Genomic DNA, 15,605 nt, shown 5'->3' on the forward strand with positions numbered 1-15,605 from the left:
CTACTTGGCTGGGAGGCTCCTGCAGTTTTCTTTGTGGGAGGCTTCTTGTTGACCCTTGGCCTCTAGGAACATTTTAGACTCTCATCTCCTCCTGCATGGTAGCTTTGTACATGTAGCCTTCCCACAGGCATTTCCTTAGCATGGGCCTCTGATGTGCAGACTCACACCTCCAACATATACATGACTGCCCCTCATGATCTCCTTTAGTTATTAATTCATGCAAAGCCATACTCTTGCCATCTTTACTTAAAACGCCTCTTCCTATTTTTGTAAGGATTAAATAATATCTTCCTTACTACTCAGGCTAAATAACTGAAATTTTCGTTGATTGTGATTCCCAAACACAGGTTCGTGGTCTATGACATGCAGGGACGGGTGTTTCTGACTGCTGAGCTCATGTCAATAGGACCTCCTGGAGCACAGCAGTGACTGAGTATTTGCTAAAGGAGTATGGCTGTGGAGAGCTCAAGTGTTACTTTCAAGTCACATGACTATCTGGGGAGCATAGTTTTGTGATGCTATTCTGTGTGTTTTTTTAAATTTTAGATGCATTGGCATTTAAAACGCCTCTTTCTAAAACAAGCAAAAGGAGAAAGCGCATTATTGCTGTGGCACAATCTAATCTGACCTTCATCAAGCCATTAAAAACAGGCAAGTGCTTATTGTATTTAAGGTATCTGAGAAAGTGATGCTGAATTAAGCATTAATTATATTGCAAGTGGAAATGAGTCATTTTTTTGAAGAATGTATTAAGTGTGTATTCAAGTTATGATTGGGGTTTCTATATAATTCTATCAGATTTTACTGAAATTGACTCCTGGTGACTTAGGGTTTTTAGGTACTCTAGAAATACTACCTGGGAGGGAAGAGGGGGTAATGAGGGAGGAGGTAACAAACAGTACAAGAAATGTACCCAAGGCCTAACGTATGAAACTGTAACCTCTCTGTACATCACTTTGACAATAAAAAAAAAAGAAATACTACCTTAACTTTTCCCTTTTTGCGCTGAACACATTTCATAAACAAAATACTCATTTCTTTCTAGTAAGTAGTGAAAAGTGAATACTATTCAGCATTTTAAAAATGAGTTTGCTAATTAAAAACACAAGCCCTTTGCCATATATTGTACGATAACTTAAAGGAAAAATTTTAATGCAATAACCTAGCTGTGTTGTTAGCTATGCCTAGGCACCCAATGCCATTTGCGGCCAAAAACATGTTTTATGATGAACGCTGGAAGGAAAAGCAGGAACAGGGCTTCACCTGGTGGCTGAATTTCATATTGACTCCTGATGACTTCACGGTCAAAACAAATGTTCCTAAAGGTAAATATTAAATATATGTTTGAATTTAATACTACTCTTGACAGGTCATTTGTCATTCTTTAATTTTGTATCCTGTATCATATTGTACTTAATGGCATGAGCCACTGATTCATTGTCCTAAATGCTAAAGGTCATGTAGGTAATACCTACATAGCTTTTCTGCACTGATAGCACTGGCATTTATTTTCTCTTGTGCTATTTATTCTCCAGTCAGCCAGTGCAGTCAGTTCTTTGTGACTTGATCATGGGGAGTGTATTGACTCTCTTGTCAGACACCTTAAAGAAGTACATGGGAAAGGTGCCGAATTCTTTTTTTTTTTTTTTTTTTTTTTTTGCTAGTCCTGGGCCTTAGCACTGTCTCTCCTTCTTTTTGCTCAAGGCTACTAGCACTCTACCTCTTGAGCCACAGTGCCATTCCTGTCCTTTTCTATATATGTGGTGCAATCGAACCCAGGGCTTCGTGTATGCGAGGCAAGCACTCTACCACTAGGCCATATTCCCAGCCCAAAGGTATCAGATTCTGAGGAGACTGAAAGGCAGTTCATAAGAGGAGTTCTGAAGTGTGTCAGTGTTTATTCTGGAAGAGAAGATCAGGGTGTAAGGCGGGGGCGGGGGCGGGGGGCAGAAGCATGGTGGAAACACACAGCGTTTTCTTTCAAAAGAGAAGGGAAGTTTGCTCTCACGCAGCTCTTGCATAGATGTTTCATGACCAGGATCCATTTCAGCTTCAAATAATGAAAGCTACTCAGGTCAAATCTTCAAGGACATGGTCTTGTACAACAGTGGTCTTTCTTGTTGTGCTGCTCTAACAGACAGGGAAGTAGCATAGAATTTCTGTATTAAAGGAGTCCTTGGATTAGGTGAGCTCTTGAATCACTTTCTCTTTTAACCCAGTAAGAAATAAAGTCCAATATTTAGTTTTTGTCTTAAGATAAAATGCCTTGCCACACATGCTGGTAGTGGAATTTGATCTTAGGACCTTGTGTTCTCGCTTAGCTTCTTTTCATTCATATATCTGACATTCTACACTTGAGCCTTACTTCCAGTTCCAGCGTTTCGCTTGTTAATTGAAGATAAAATTTCCTTACATTTGTCTGCCCAGACTGGCTTTTAACTGAGATCCTCCGACCTATTTCCTGAGTAGCTAGGGTTTATCTACTAGAAGGCTGAGTGAGATTGGGAGGATCTTGGTTCCAGGCAACTCAGACAGAAGAAGCTGAGCATCATGGTACAATCTTGTCATCCCAAGTAGGAAAGGAAACATATCTCACTTAGATAACCAGTGTAAAAACAGGCTGGAGGCATGGCTTAGCTGAAGAGTACCTGTCCAGCCAGCACAAGCCCCTGAGTTCAGATCCCTAAAACAAGAAATTATTATTTTTTCAAATAATATTTCAAAATTAAATTACTTAAAAAATATATTTCTGCCAGAAATTTATAGCTTGTGCTTGTAATCCTTATTACTCAGGAAGCTGAAATCTGACGAATGCAGTTCAAAGCTGGCCTGGGCAGGAAAGTTTGTAAGAGTCTCATCTCCCATTAACTACCAAAAAGCTAGAGATATGGAGCTGTGGCTCAAAATGGTAGCACACTAGTCTTGAACACCAAAGCTCAGAGACAGCGCCCAGGACTTGAGTTAATTCATGAAGAATACAGAAACAGAGAACCCTGTAGATTATTTCTTCAGTCTGAATTAGAGATGATCATACTTAAAATCATGTGATGGCGAGGTGGTAAGTAGTGCCTAAGCCCAGGATACTTTTTTCTATAGGTAGATCCTAGTGGGTTGTGGTGCTGGATGACCAAGGGTATTTACCAAATGGTGACAACTTGAGGTTGGAGGCAATAGACTTGACTATCTTACTTTGCATTTTATTACTAAGTTTAAGAATGTATAGAGATTTTGTTTAACTAGAACCATTTATCCTTTTGTTTTAACCCAGTAAATGCTGCTACTCTTCTTCTGGGGGTAGAGAACCCACATAAAGTAAGTGTGCCTAGAGCACCTACGAAGGAGGAAGTGTCTCTCAGAGCTTACACTGCCCGCTACAGGCTGAATAGGTTGCGGCGCGCAGCATGCTGTTTATTTACATCGGAGAAAATGGTTAAAGCCATTAAAAGGCTCGAAATTGAAATTGAAGCCGGGCGGTTACTGGTTCGAAAAGATAGACACCTCTGGAAAGATGTGGGTAAGAAGATCATGTTTTTGTTTTTTGCATGGATATTTTTGCCGTGAAGTTTTATTTACTGTCTCTGTTTGATTATTGATTTAAACTTAACTATTTCAGGTGAACGACAGAAAGTTCTGAATTGGCTATTGTCGTATAATCCTTTGTGGCTTCGAATTGGCCTTGAGGTGAGCATATATTTCAGATTTTGGAGAAAATAAAAACAAATGTACACACTCACACACACACACACACATATATATATACATATATACACATATATTTTGAAGTTACATACTTTTAATAAGATAGACTCTTTAGTAAAATATGGTTTTACTTGTAAAAGTTATAAAGTCATTTGCTTATAATGAGTTTATCAATTGTTAAGTCAATTAATACTCATTAGATGACTGGACCATGCCAGTATGTTATTTCCATATTGTTTGTTACAGAGTCAGGTACCTGTAGAGTCTTAAACATACATACTTGGTGCTAGATGTGAAAACAACTATAGCCAGATCATTTTTGAACTCTCAGAGATGAAAAGACTAGACTGTTTTGCGTACCTTTTCTAACTTAAATCTCTTTAAAACTCAGTGAGGCATGTGTTACTGTTTTCACTAATAAAACAAAGGCTATGATGTTCAAGTGACTTCCCAAATGTATAATTAGCCAGGCCTTGAACCTTCATAGGCGGATGCCATAGCACAGTGTTCTAGGTATTTTGATGATAATTTCTCATAAAATCATCATCAGTATTTGAATTACTTACCTAGTGTTTAGCTTCATAATATCCAGCTTGTTACAACTAATTGAGGTGACAGCAACTGCCAGGAGTTAGTTGGAGACGCTATGCATTTATAGTACTGTGTTCTGTTCTTCCTTTTCTTTTAGTCTTCTAGGCTTCTTACCTTGTTAATGTGAGATTTTGTTATTTTTATTTATTCCAAGTTTAAGCATAGAAGAATAGGGCTACTGAAGTAATGAACTGGCTTTTCTGTATTAATAACTTGAGACTCAGTGAGAACTAAGAAGTGTAGTGACATTACTTGATTGTTTCATCGCTAAGATTTTTTTTAAAATTTCATTACTTTAGGTATTCAGTAAGTTACATATTAACCAGCTCTGCCTAACATGTTAAATAATCTTGGATCCTTAGTTGAAGTAACATCCCCCCACCACACACATTTGGGACATAGCTTGCTGCAAAGGAGGCAAACAACATCATTGGGTAGAAACTCACAGTGTCTTTTTCTTGTTAATCTTCATTTATTGTCTGTGCTGGTGTTGGGGCTTCTGCTCAGGGCCCCACACTCTCACTTGGCTTTCTTGCTCACAGCTGACACTCTATTACTTGAGTCATGCCTTTAGTGTACTTTTATAGCACACATGCTACTAAAGCTATTAATGGAAGAATGTTATGGGGTCTGGGGGAGGTACCGCAAGTGGGACTCAAACCCATGTCCCTCCAGAGTCCACCATGCAGACACAGTCTCAAGCAAAAAGATGGATTTATTGGGGAAGTAAAAAGCGAACTGACCAGCCCGGGACGCAGCACAGACTCAGGAGCTGAAACTGTGACCCTGTTATAGTGAATTTGACCAACATGCATGTATTTGATAGTTCTTTAGCTTAAGGGAAAAATGTAAATATTGCCTGGCAGATGATTAAGGATGTCTTAGTCCTCGTTTTTCCTTTCTTTTATGTACCATAAAAATGCACGAGGCATCAACAGTCGAAAGGAGTTGTTTAGTGAAGTAGCCGTGTCACGGCCATACGATTCATGGAGTAGCACATTGCCAGCTCTGCACTGATGCCGTGCTTTTCTTGCCTTCTTGGAAACAGCATAATCCTGACTCTGGTACTCATGTTTTGTTCTTTTTCAGACTATTTATGGAGAACTCATATCTTTGAAAGACAACAGTGATGTCACTGGATTGGCTGTGTTTATTCTGAATCGCTTACTTTGGAATCCTGATATCGCAGCTGAGTACAGACATCCCACCGTGCCTCATCTCTATAGAGATGGTGAGGGTGTCTACTTCTGGGTGCTCTTCTGCACTGCGCATAATGCCTGCTCGTCATTTGTCCTCCACTAGCCCATCTAAGTCAGTCTCTTCACCTCATTGTTCTCCATATGCTTCTCCAGCACTGTAACTATTCTTAGCTCGGTCCAGTGTACTGGGAGGATTACTTTTGTAATTTGCTATTTTACATGGCCCACCTTGGATAGAATGTGAATATGGCAGGTGTTTATTACATATTTGTTGAATAAGACCAGCTAAATCTCTTTTTTTTTTTTTTTTTTTGGCCAGTCCTGGGCCTTGGACTCAGGGCCTGAGCACTGTCCCTGGCTTCTTCCCACTCAAGGCTAGCACTCTGCCTCTTGAGCCACAGCGCCGCTTCTGGCCGTTTTCTGTATGTGTGGTGCTGGGGAATCGAACCTAGGGCCTCGTGTATCCGAGGGCAGGCACTCTTGCCACTAGGCTATATCCCCACCCCCAGCTAAATCTCTTGATGTTAACGTATCATCTCTTTATCACATAGTGGACATATTAAATGGAACATGTCCTGTATAGTTATATAATAGATTCATAAATGATAAGTACTGATAAAAGTGCAATGGCTTATATGTGCTTGCTCCTATGGTTTTGCTAGCTTATTACTACCATATTTACAGGTGAAGCTTCCTTTCAGAGATGAACTTGTTATGTGTCTTTTATTTCAGGTCATGAAGAAGCTTTGTCCAAGTTTACATTGAAGAAATTACTGCTCTTGGTCTGTTTCCTTGATCATGCTAAAATTTCCAGACTTATCGATCATGATCCTTGTCTCTTTTGTAAAGATGCTGAATTCAAGGTATAGTTTTCTCTTTGTTTTATATGTATTTCCCATTTGAGGCTTTTGGTTATTTTTATGGCATATTTTCTGTAGAAAATAAAATTAATTTTCCAAAAGAGAATCTTTTGTAGTAGAAAAGGAATGCTTGTCTACCTATTGACTCCTTGATAGCATCATCCTTGCTCCTTTTCTTTTTTTTTTATTGCACCTGCGACTGAGACTTGAACTCAGTAACTGATTGGCCGGTGCTCTAACAACTGAGCCACATCTTTAACCCTCATCCTTACTCTTAATGTTGACTTGACAGTGAATGTAACTATACTGAGGAATTAATTTTGGAGAATTTTTCCCTTAATTTTGACACAGTATATTATAAAATTAATGCCATTATAGTTATTGTTAACTGTGAGCAAGTTTTTTTTTTTTTATGTGTGTACATACCATTGCAAGGACTAGAACTTAGGGTGTGGTCACTGCCCTTTAGCATTTTTCTCAGGGCTGACACTCTACTATTTAAAACATAGTTCCATTTTTACCTTTTTTGCTAATTAATTGGAGAGAAGAGTCTTGTAGACGTTTTCTGCTAAGGCTGGCTTTGAACCGTGATCCTCAGATCTCAGCTTCTTGAATAGCTAATTAGGATATACAGACAAAATCCTCTGGCATCCAGAACCAACAATTTATAAAAATGTCTTCGTGGTAGAGTGCTTGCCTAGCATGTATGAAGCCCTTGGTTCAATTCCTCAGTACCACATAAACAGAAAAGGCCAGAATGGTGCTGAGGCTTTTGGTAGAGTGCTGCTAGCCGTGAGCAAGAGAAGCTCTCAAGGACAGTGCTCAGGCCCTGAGTCCAAGCCCAAGGACTGGCAAAAAAAGGTCTTATGTTAGAAATATGTGGAACTTATATAATTACCATACACATGAAGCTAACAGTCTTTTTATGCTATTTATTTCTCTATTTACACAGTGATCGGAAGGACTTCATTGTTATTGTAGACAGAATTATCTATTGAAATATAACACCTGCACCCTGTTTCTTTATAGGCCAGTAAAGACATTCTTCTGGTGTTTTCACGGGATTTCCTGAGTGGCGAAGGGGATCTTTCCCGTCACCTGAGCTTATTGGGATTTCCTGTGAGCCATGTCCAGATGTCATTTGATGAATTTGACTTTTCTGTCACAAATCTTGCTGTGGATTTGCAGTGTGGGGTGAGGCTTGTGTAAGTATAAGAAATTGAATTACTTTATTTAGTGGGATAGACTAAAATTTGTAAATATTACCACTTTCTATTCTGAAATGCTTATTCTTGTATACAGTGGAAACAATTTTAGGTTAAGGAAACAGATTTCTTTTTTAAAGGAAAGAAAGGTTATTGTTATGCTCAGATACCTGTTTCTTATCACGCATTCCCGCCGCCCCCCTGCCCGCCCGCCCTCGTGGAATGTAATTAGGGCCTATATTAGGGCTTATGGGTAAGAACTGCAGTCCCAGAATAGTAGTTTGAATGGGGAAAAAAACCTAACTAAAATATCAGACACTTACATAAAATTTTATGTCAACATAAAATTTCATAAGGTGTGTATCACTGTTTCTGCCAGTCTTCCTTTGTGCCTGAGTAACATACGGTAGGAAGGAGTTTTAGATGATGGGATTTGACATAAACTCAAGATGTCTGACCTCAAGTATTTTCCCAACTGGAATCCTCAAGATTAGCTTTGGTCTAAGTAACAGGTACCCATTTCTTCTTTGAATAGAATAGCCTTTATTTTTTATTATAGTTGATTTCTTCATAATTTCTGCTTGGAGACATTTTCATATTTTATATTTCTAGAAAAGTCTCTAATATAATGTAGCTATATGCTACAACTTGACTAAGAAAGCACTAAGACTTTTCATAGTTGAGGACAAATATTTCCCAGGGTATGAGCCTCAAAAAAGCCACTTGAACTTGAAAACAGAGTCCCAGAATTATTGCCTTCATAGAAGAATATTTGTGCTATAGTAAAGCCTCCTGGATTTTACCTATCCTAATACATTTCTGAGGGGTTTTTAATTGCTTATGGTGGGTGTAGGTAGTCTTCATACTAAAATTCCTTCTGGCTAAAAATTAGGTTATCAGGAAAGAACTTAGCTGAATATACTTGTCTTTTCTAAAAACTTTATATCTCCTGAAGACCTCTTGAAGGATAAAAATATATAGAGAAATTGAACTGAAGAAAAATATCGGGACATAAATACTTTCAGATATTTATAGGGCTATCTTATGCAAAGAGTATGGGATCTAATGAAACAAGATTTCAGTTCCACTCTTAGTTCTACCATTATTAGTTATATGATCAAGGACAATTTACTTCTCTCTTGGTTTTCTTCATTTGCAAAGAAATGGGTTGCCAATATTTAATAGTAGACTTACTATGACAAAATAAGAGCAGAGAACATTTGTTTGATATATCGAATATAGCACATCTTAATATATATCCTTTCATCTTTTTTCTAGCCCCTTATCCTCTTTCTTTGTAGAACTCTTATTTTGTTTATGTGTGCATTTTGGGCATATGTCTCTCTCTCTCTCTCTCTCTCTCTCTCTCTCTCTCTCTCTCTCTCTCTCTCTCTCTCTCTCTCTTTTTCTCTCTTTGCCAGTCCTGGGGCTTGTACTCATATTCCAAATGTTGCCCCTGAGCCTCTTTGTACTCAAGGCAAGCACTCAACCACTTGAGCCACAGCACCACTCACAGATTTTTCTGAGTAGTTTATTAGAGATAAGGATCTCACAGACTTTCCTGTCCCGGCTGGCTTCAAACCTTGATCCTCAGATCTCAGCCTCCTGCGTAACTAGGATTTCAGGAGTGAGCCACCTGCACCTGGCGGCTCGTTTCTTTCTTTTTTTGTTTTGTTTTCTTCTGTCTGTCATGGGGCTTGAACTCAGGGCCTGGGCACTGGTCCCTGAGCTTTTTCACTCAAAGCTATCACTCTACCACTGTAAGCCAGTCATTTATTTCTTTTTTAAAGTATATTCATCGGCCTCAGCATTCAGACCTAAAATGAGAAATGGCTGCTGGCTAACTGTGGACTAACATCACTTAGTTTGTGGTTTATGGGAGTAATAAAATTATAGGTTTAGTTTAGTTTAGTTTGGAATACTGAGGTTTGAACTTAAGTGCTCAAATGCTTGAGCCACACCTCCAGCAAGCATGGACTTTTTTTTTAATGCATTTTTTTTTTTTTTTTTTTGGCCAGTCCTGGGCCTTGGACTCAGGGCCCGAGCACTGTCCCTGGCTTCTTCCCGCTCAAGGCTAGCACTCTGCCACCTGAGCCGCAGCGCCCCTTCTGGCCATTTTCCATATATGTGGTGCTGGGGAATCGAACCCAGAGCCTCATGTGTAGGAGGCAAGCACTCTTGCCACTAGGCCATATTCCCAGCCCATTAATGCATATTTTTATATGATAGTTTTACCTGAAAAGAATTTCTTTACCTCTAGGCGAACCATGGAACTTCTCACACAGAACTGGAATCTTTCAAAGAAACTCAGGATTCCTGCAATAAGTCGTCTTCAAAAGATGCACAATGTTGATATTGTGTTTCAAGTTCTTAAATCAAGAGGAATTCAATTGAGTGATGAGCATGGTAAAAACTGCCTCGAGCTATACGTTCTTCTCCTTTGAGCATTACTGTGTCCACATGTCAAGCTGATATGCTGTGTTCTCATTTGTAGGAAACCCTATCTTATCTAAGGACATAGTGGATAGGCACAGAGAAAAGACTCTTGCGTTGCTTTGGAAAATTGTCTGTGCTTTTCAGGTATGGCGTCTACTTGGCACTGTACTTTATATCAATTCTGAATACTGATTTAGAAAATCCATTCAAATCAACTAAAGACTAGGAAAAGTAATTTCGCTTGCTGGAGTTGATACTGTTCAAGGAACCGTGATCATAGCTTTGTGTGGTTCCAGTCTCCCTTACTGGTCTTAAGTCTCCCTTACTGGTGAGGAAACTAAAAGTAAAGATTACTGAGTAAAAGAGTTGAGGTTAGAACCTAGTCACATGTTCACCAAACAGTCTACCTATTCTCCATGGTTTCAGCTTGCCTGAAAAGGAAGGTTTGCTCTGTTTTTCTTAAAATGTCTGTTTTTAAGATTTTTTTCAATCTCCCATAACTACATAGCAGACAATTGCTTTAATTTCTGTGAATTAGACATTGATTTTTAAAAACGGTCTTTTTTCAAATTTTTGCATGTTTCAGGTGGATATTTCCCTTAATTTAGAACAGTTAAGGGAAGAAATTGATTTCCTAAAACGCACACGGAGTATAAGAAAAGCAATGTCTGCACTATCATGTCATTCCGATGCCACTGTGAACAAGCAAAAAGACAAAAGGAATAGTGTTCTCCTTGAACAATACAGTGACAGTGTGAAGTTGTTGATGGAGTGGGTAAATGCTGTGTGTGCCTTCTATAATAAGAAGGTAAGTTTTTCCTTTTATTTCACACATAATATCATAATAAACTAGTTCTTACTAGATAAAATATTTTCTTGCATTTCTTAAACAGTTTATATAGATAAGCTTTTCCTCAAATGAGTATATCTTTTATAATAAAATATAATTTATCTCATCCTTGTTTTAGTAGTACAGTACATAATTATATTTTATTGGTGAGAAAACAAATAGCCCACTTAGAGTTTTGCTTTGGAGATGCTTACATAGGACCACACCGTGACAGGATCTTTATTATTGTGAAGGCACCTATTAGAACCACCATGGTGTTTACAGTTGATAGTGTTACTTCTGTATGAGGTGCACTTTAAAGTGTAAATATATGTGTCTTGCATTTTTGTGCTTTTTGGGTTGTGCTGAAGCGCCATGTGTGGTTCTCAAGAGAAAATTACGGTGTTCCAAGTGAAATGTTTATTAAAAGAAAAACCCAAACTTCATGCAGGTATAGGCCATAAATTAATGGTCTTGAATCAAAAGCACACTTAAAGCAAGGTCATCAGTGGATTAGTTCATGAAAAGGTCAAGGACTCGAGGATCACAGGAATCTAACCGCACTCTTTCCTTAAGAGCAGTGGTTCAGCCTTCCCTAATTCAGTGCCCCGAATACTGACACTTGACTATAATTGTAGATCCAAGACTGCCATAACATATGACTGTGAACTGGGAGGCTTAAAATAGAAACTTACTCTCTTCCAGTTCTAGAAGCATAGAAGTCTGAAGCCAAGGTGTTCCCCAGTCCATACTCCCACTAGTGGCTAGGTGGGGAGGTGGGGGGGTGGGGGTCGAGGGAGAGGCTTCTGTTCCAGATCCTTCTTTTAAGTTCTGGTTGTCAGCAGTCTGTGGTGTTCTTTGGCCTCTAGGTGCAAGTCTTCATTCTAACCACCACTTCTGTGTGTGTGTGTGTGTGTGTGTTCTTATGAATATCTTAGCCACCTTGAGCAAGAACCTTCTCTATACCAGTGTCATCTCCTGTGTAATGGCATTTTTTGTATATGGTCACTTTCTAACATTTTGGGAATAAGTTTTATAGGATAGTATCTAATAGGAACAATAATAAAAATCCTACTTGTGAGGTGGCTAGTATTTAACAATCTCCATTGATCAGCAATTGATGTTATCCGTCGAATATTAATACTTATGAAATGTATGAATAGATTATCCTTGGTGCTGTTTATTAGCTATTTAAAAGGAATAGAAGCTGGGCATTGGTAGCTCATGGCTGTAATCTTAGCTTCTCAGGAAGCTGAGATTTGGATGATCTTAGTTGAAAGCCAGCCCAGGCAGAAATGTCAGTGTGACTTCATCTCTAACATTAAGAAGAAAAAGCTGGGCTGGAGGCGTGGATTAAGTTGTAGAGTACTAGCTAGCAAGCCAACGGAGAAAGCCACGCAAGCATTGCCGGTCTCAGCACTGATATAAACAGAGAAAGACTACAAAACTACTCTGTTTACATTTATCTCTAAATGACGCTGCTTATTGTTCTGGCATTTCCTTTCAGGTGGAGAATTTCACCGTGTCTTTCTCAGATGGCCGTGTGTTATGTTATCTGATCCACCATTACCATCCTTGCTATGTGCCTCTGGAGGCTGTATGTCAGCGTACCACCCACACTGTGGAGTGCACATACACTGGCTCTGTGGTCTTAAACTCCTCGTCCGAATATGATGATAGTGCTCTGGAGGTGTCTTTTCAAACACTGGATCATGGTCAGCGTCCCCCCCCCCCCCCCCCCGTTTTTTGCTGATTAACTTCTATACTTCTTTGCCATCTGTGAGTTTGAGCTGGGGCAGGCTAATTTTATTCTCCTTTTCACTTTGCATAATAGAAAATACTTCTGAACTACACAAAGAGCTTCTAGAAAATGAAAAGAAGAATTTTCATTTGGTGACGGCTGCAGCAAGAGACCTTGGTGGAATACCTGCAATGATCCATCATTCAGATATGTCAAATACAATTCCCGATGAAAAGGCAAGGGAAAGGAGTCTCTCTTAATTAAGAACCTGCTCATATGTCTCAGTGTGACAGCACATTACATACTCTCTGATGATCTTCTGCTCTCATTTTGTCTTTTCCTTTAGGTTGTTATTACTTATTTGTCATTCCTCTGTGCAAGGCTTTTGGATCTTCGTAAAGAGATCAGGGCTGCTCGACTCATACAGACAGTTTGGAGAAAACATAAGCTAAGAAAAGATCTAAAACACTATCAGGTAATTCTAGAAACTGAAAGCTTTGTGGTATGAATTGCACTTTCGAAGATGCCAGTTTGTTTATTTATTGGTGGTACTGGGTTTGAACTTAAGACTCTCACAGAGGTTAGGAAGGCCTTCTGCCTACTGTGTTTCCATACTGTGCAGATAGTATCCACTGATTGTTGTAAATTTAATAATTGAGGTCCATGGTTAGACTTTTTGTAGAGCCCACGCTTGTCTGCTAGCTTGATCCTGGCAGCAATATAAAAGGTGTTCATACATGCTATATATATATATACGTACACACACACACACACACACACACACACACTATTCATTTCAACTGGGGGAAATAAATTATTCTAGTTTCCAATTCAGGCAAAGTGAAGTGATGAGTCCAGCCTCGGAGAGTATAGCAAAGTGATCAGAGACAGCCTGGTTCAAACCCTGCCTGTGTTGGCCGTAAACAGATAAGCCATTTGACTCCTGGGGTTCAGTTTTCTCTCTGTCCCAAGTGTCATATCTGTTCTTAGGAGGGTTAAATATGTCGGTCGTTAAGTGCTGACATAAAGTATGTTGTTATTCATCACGGGGTAGTAGTGTGTTTTGAGAAGTAATACCAATAGCACTCTGGAGGGAGGGAGCTGGCCTGCGGTGTTCTCTGGGCAGAGGCCCCCTCGGTAAGCACCGCGTCTGCCAGCCATCTCAGCTTCTCTTCTCACAAAGCCGAGCTCTTCTTGAGCTTCAGTGGCTTGATGCTTCCGTGCTTTCTGTGCTGAAGGAAGCTGTGTTTTATTGGTCTTTTCTTTTGAGTTGCTTTGTTCCAGTGATAAGTAATGCTTTCTAATACTGCAGAGCATTTCTTTTTCATACTGTACATTTCTTCCCTGAAGTTGAAGCATAAATTCTCTAGACTCTGATCTGAAAAATATACCCTGTTATACTTCAACGTGCCTTTAACTTATTTACTGAGGATTTATGGTACATCAAACATATTTATGGTATTTACTGAGGATTTATGGTATATCAAATGTATTTATAGTCTTAGACTTTTTTTGGAGTCTGACTTGTCAAACAAGTTACCTGAAAGTCCATTTACTGGCCATTGACACAGTCTGGACGCAGTTAGGGATCGATTTGATTAAAGTTTAGAAACTGATTATCTTACAAAGAATAGAAGATCTTAGGTTATGAATGCTTGTTACTTATTTGTTCGTTCATTCATTCATTCATTTTTAAGGAGCGAGACAAAGCTGCAAGAATTATCCAGAAAGCTGTAATCCATTTTCTAAACAGACGGCGATGGGAAAAAGAGGTTACTGCTGCACTGATCCTTCAGAAATGTTGGCGAAGAGTTTTAGCACAGAGACAGTTATTACTCTTAAAAAAGGAAAAACTGGAAAAAATTCAAAGTGCATCTGCAACAATAATTCAGGTATAGTATCTTTTGAAAAAAAATTTTTTTCCTTTATTGTCAAAGTGAAGTACAGATGGGTTACAGTTTCATATGTAAGGCAGTGGATACATTTCTTAACTCAACTTGTTACCTCCTCCCTCATACCTCCCCTCCCCCTTTCCCTGTCTCCCCATGAGTTGTACAGTTGGTTTATACCAAGTGGTTTTGTAAGTATTGCTTTTGGAATGGTTTGTCTTTTTATCCTTTGTCTAGCTCATGCTCTGAGTGTCCCCTAGAACTTTTTTATTTTTTTTTTGGTCAGTGCTGGGCCTTTGAACTCAGGGCCTTAGCACGGTCCGGTCCCTGGCTTCTTTTTGCTCAAGGCTAGTACTCTGCCACTTGAGCCACAGCGCCACTTCTGGCCATTTTCTATATATGTGGTGCTGGGGAATTGAACCCAGGGCTTCATGTATATGAGGCAAGCACTCTTGCCACTAGGCCATATTCCCAGCCCCCAGGTATAGTATCTTAGAGTGATTTTGCACGTAATCATTATTAATGATAGTCTTTCAGGAAGAAGGACAAAGGTTTTCATGACTGATTCTATTTTAGCAGTCTTTGTCTAATGTTGACCCTTGGTATCTGAGCTTGGCTATAGGACCCCTTGCAGGAACCAAAGTCTGGGACCACTCGAGTTCCTTATACAATGGTGTATTTACATAGGACTTAATGATTGGGCATTTCAAATCATGTGTAAATTACTCAATCCCATGCAGATACTTTACAGATTTTTGTTATGCTGCATTGTTTGGGAATGATGAAGAGAAAAAGTCTTTTCATGTTTGGTACAGACATTTATTTCTTAAGTAATTTTAGCCTTTTGAACTCGTGGGGGTAGAACTAGAGAATATACTCTCCCCACTACTTTTGAAACTTCTGCAAATGACAGAAATGCCCTCCTTGATCCAAAGGAGAAAACATTCTGATTCTTTACCCCTTGCTGTCTGCTCTATTTTTTATTAGAAAGTTACAGTCTTTCATTGTATGGAACGTGTCCGCATGCCATACCACTCTTCTCCCCTTTCCTATTATTCCAACTACTTGAACACATTTTGGAAGCCTATTCTAGTTTATGGTCTTTTTTTTTTCTCTTTATGTGGTGCTGAGGAATCGAACCCAGGGCTTCATGTAT

General features: G+C 39.2%; 1 protein-coding gene across 1 annotated transcript in view; it reads left to right on the top strand.

The window, feature by feature from the left end:
• The window catches only part of Aspm (assembly factor for spindle microtubules), a 41,630-nt gene that overhangs the window by 6,166 nt on the left and 19,859 nt on the right, over positions 1–15,605 (top strand). The window contains exons 4-17 of the mRNA XM_048358257.1: positions 547–651; positions 1,179–1,325; positions 3,269–3,514; positions 3,614–3,681; positions 5,380–5,521; positions 6,222–6,352; positions 7,379–7,554; positions 9,815–9,960; positions 10,049–10,134; positions 10,577–10,798; positions 12,327–12,534; positions 12,654–12,796; positions 12,907–13,035; positions 14,258–14,452. Of these exons, the coding sequence (XP_048214214.1) occupies positions 547–651; positions 1,179–1,325; positions 3,269–3,514; positions 3,614–3,681; positions 5,380–5,521; positions 6,222–6,352; positions 7,379–7,554; positions 9,815–9,960; positions 10,049–10,134; positions 10,577–10,798; positions 12,327–12,534; positions 12,654–12,796; positions 12,907–13,035; positions 14,258–14,452 (2,144 nt within the window). The remainder of the gene's footprint in view (positions 1–546; positions 652–1,178; positions 1,326–3,268; positions 3,515–3,613; positions 3,682–5,379; positions 5,522–6,221; positions 6,353–7,378; positions 7,555–9,814; positions 9,961–10,048; positions 10,135–10,576; positions 10,799–12,326; positions 12,535–12,653; positions 12,797–12,906; positions 13,036–14,257; positions 14,453–15,605) is intronic.

This window comes from Perognathus longimembris, chromosome 11 (assembly GCF_023159225.1).
Source record: "Perognathus longimembris pacificus isolate PPM17 chromosome 11, ASM2315922v1, whole genome shotgun sequence".
Lineage (NCBI taxonomy): Eukaryota > Metazoa > Chordata > Mammalia > Rodentia > Heteromyidae > Perognathus > Perognathus longimembris.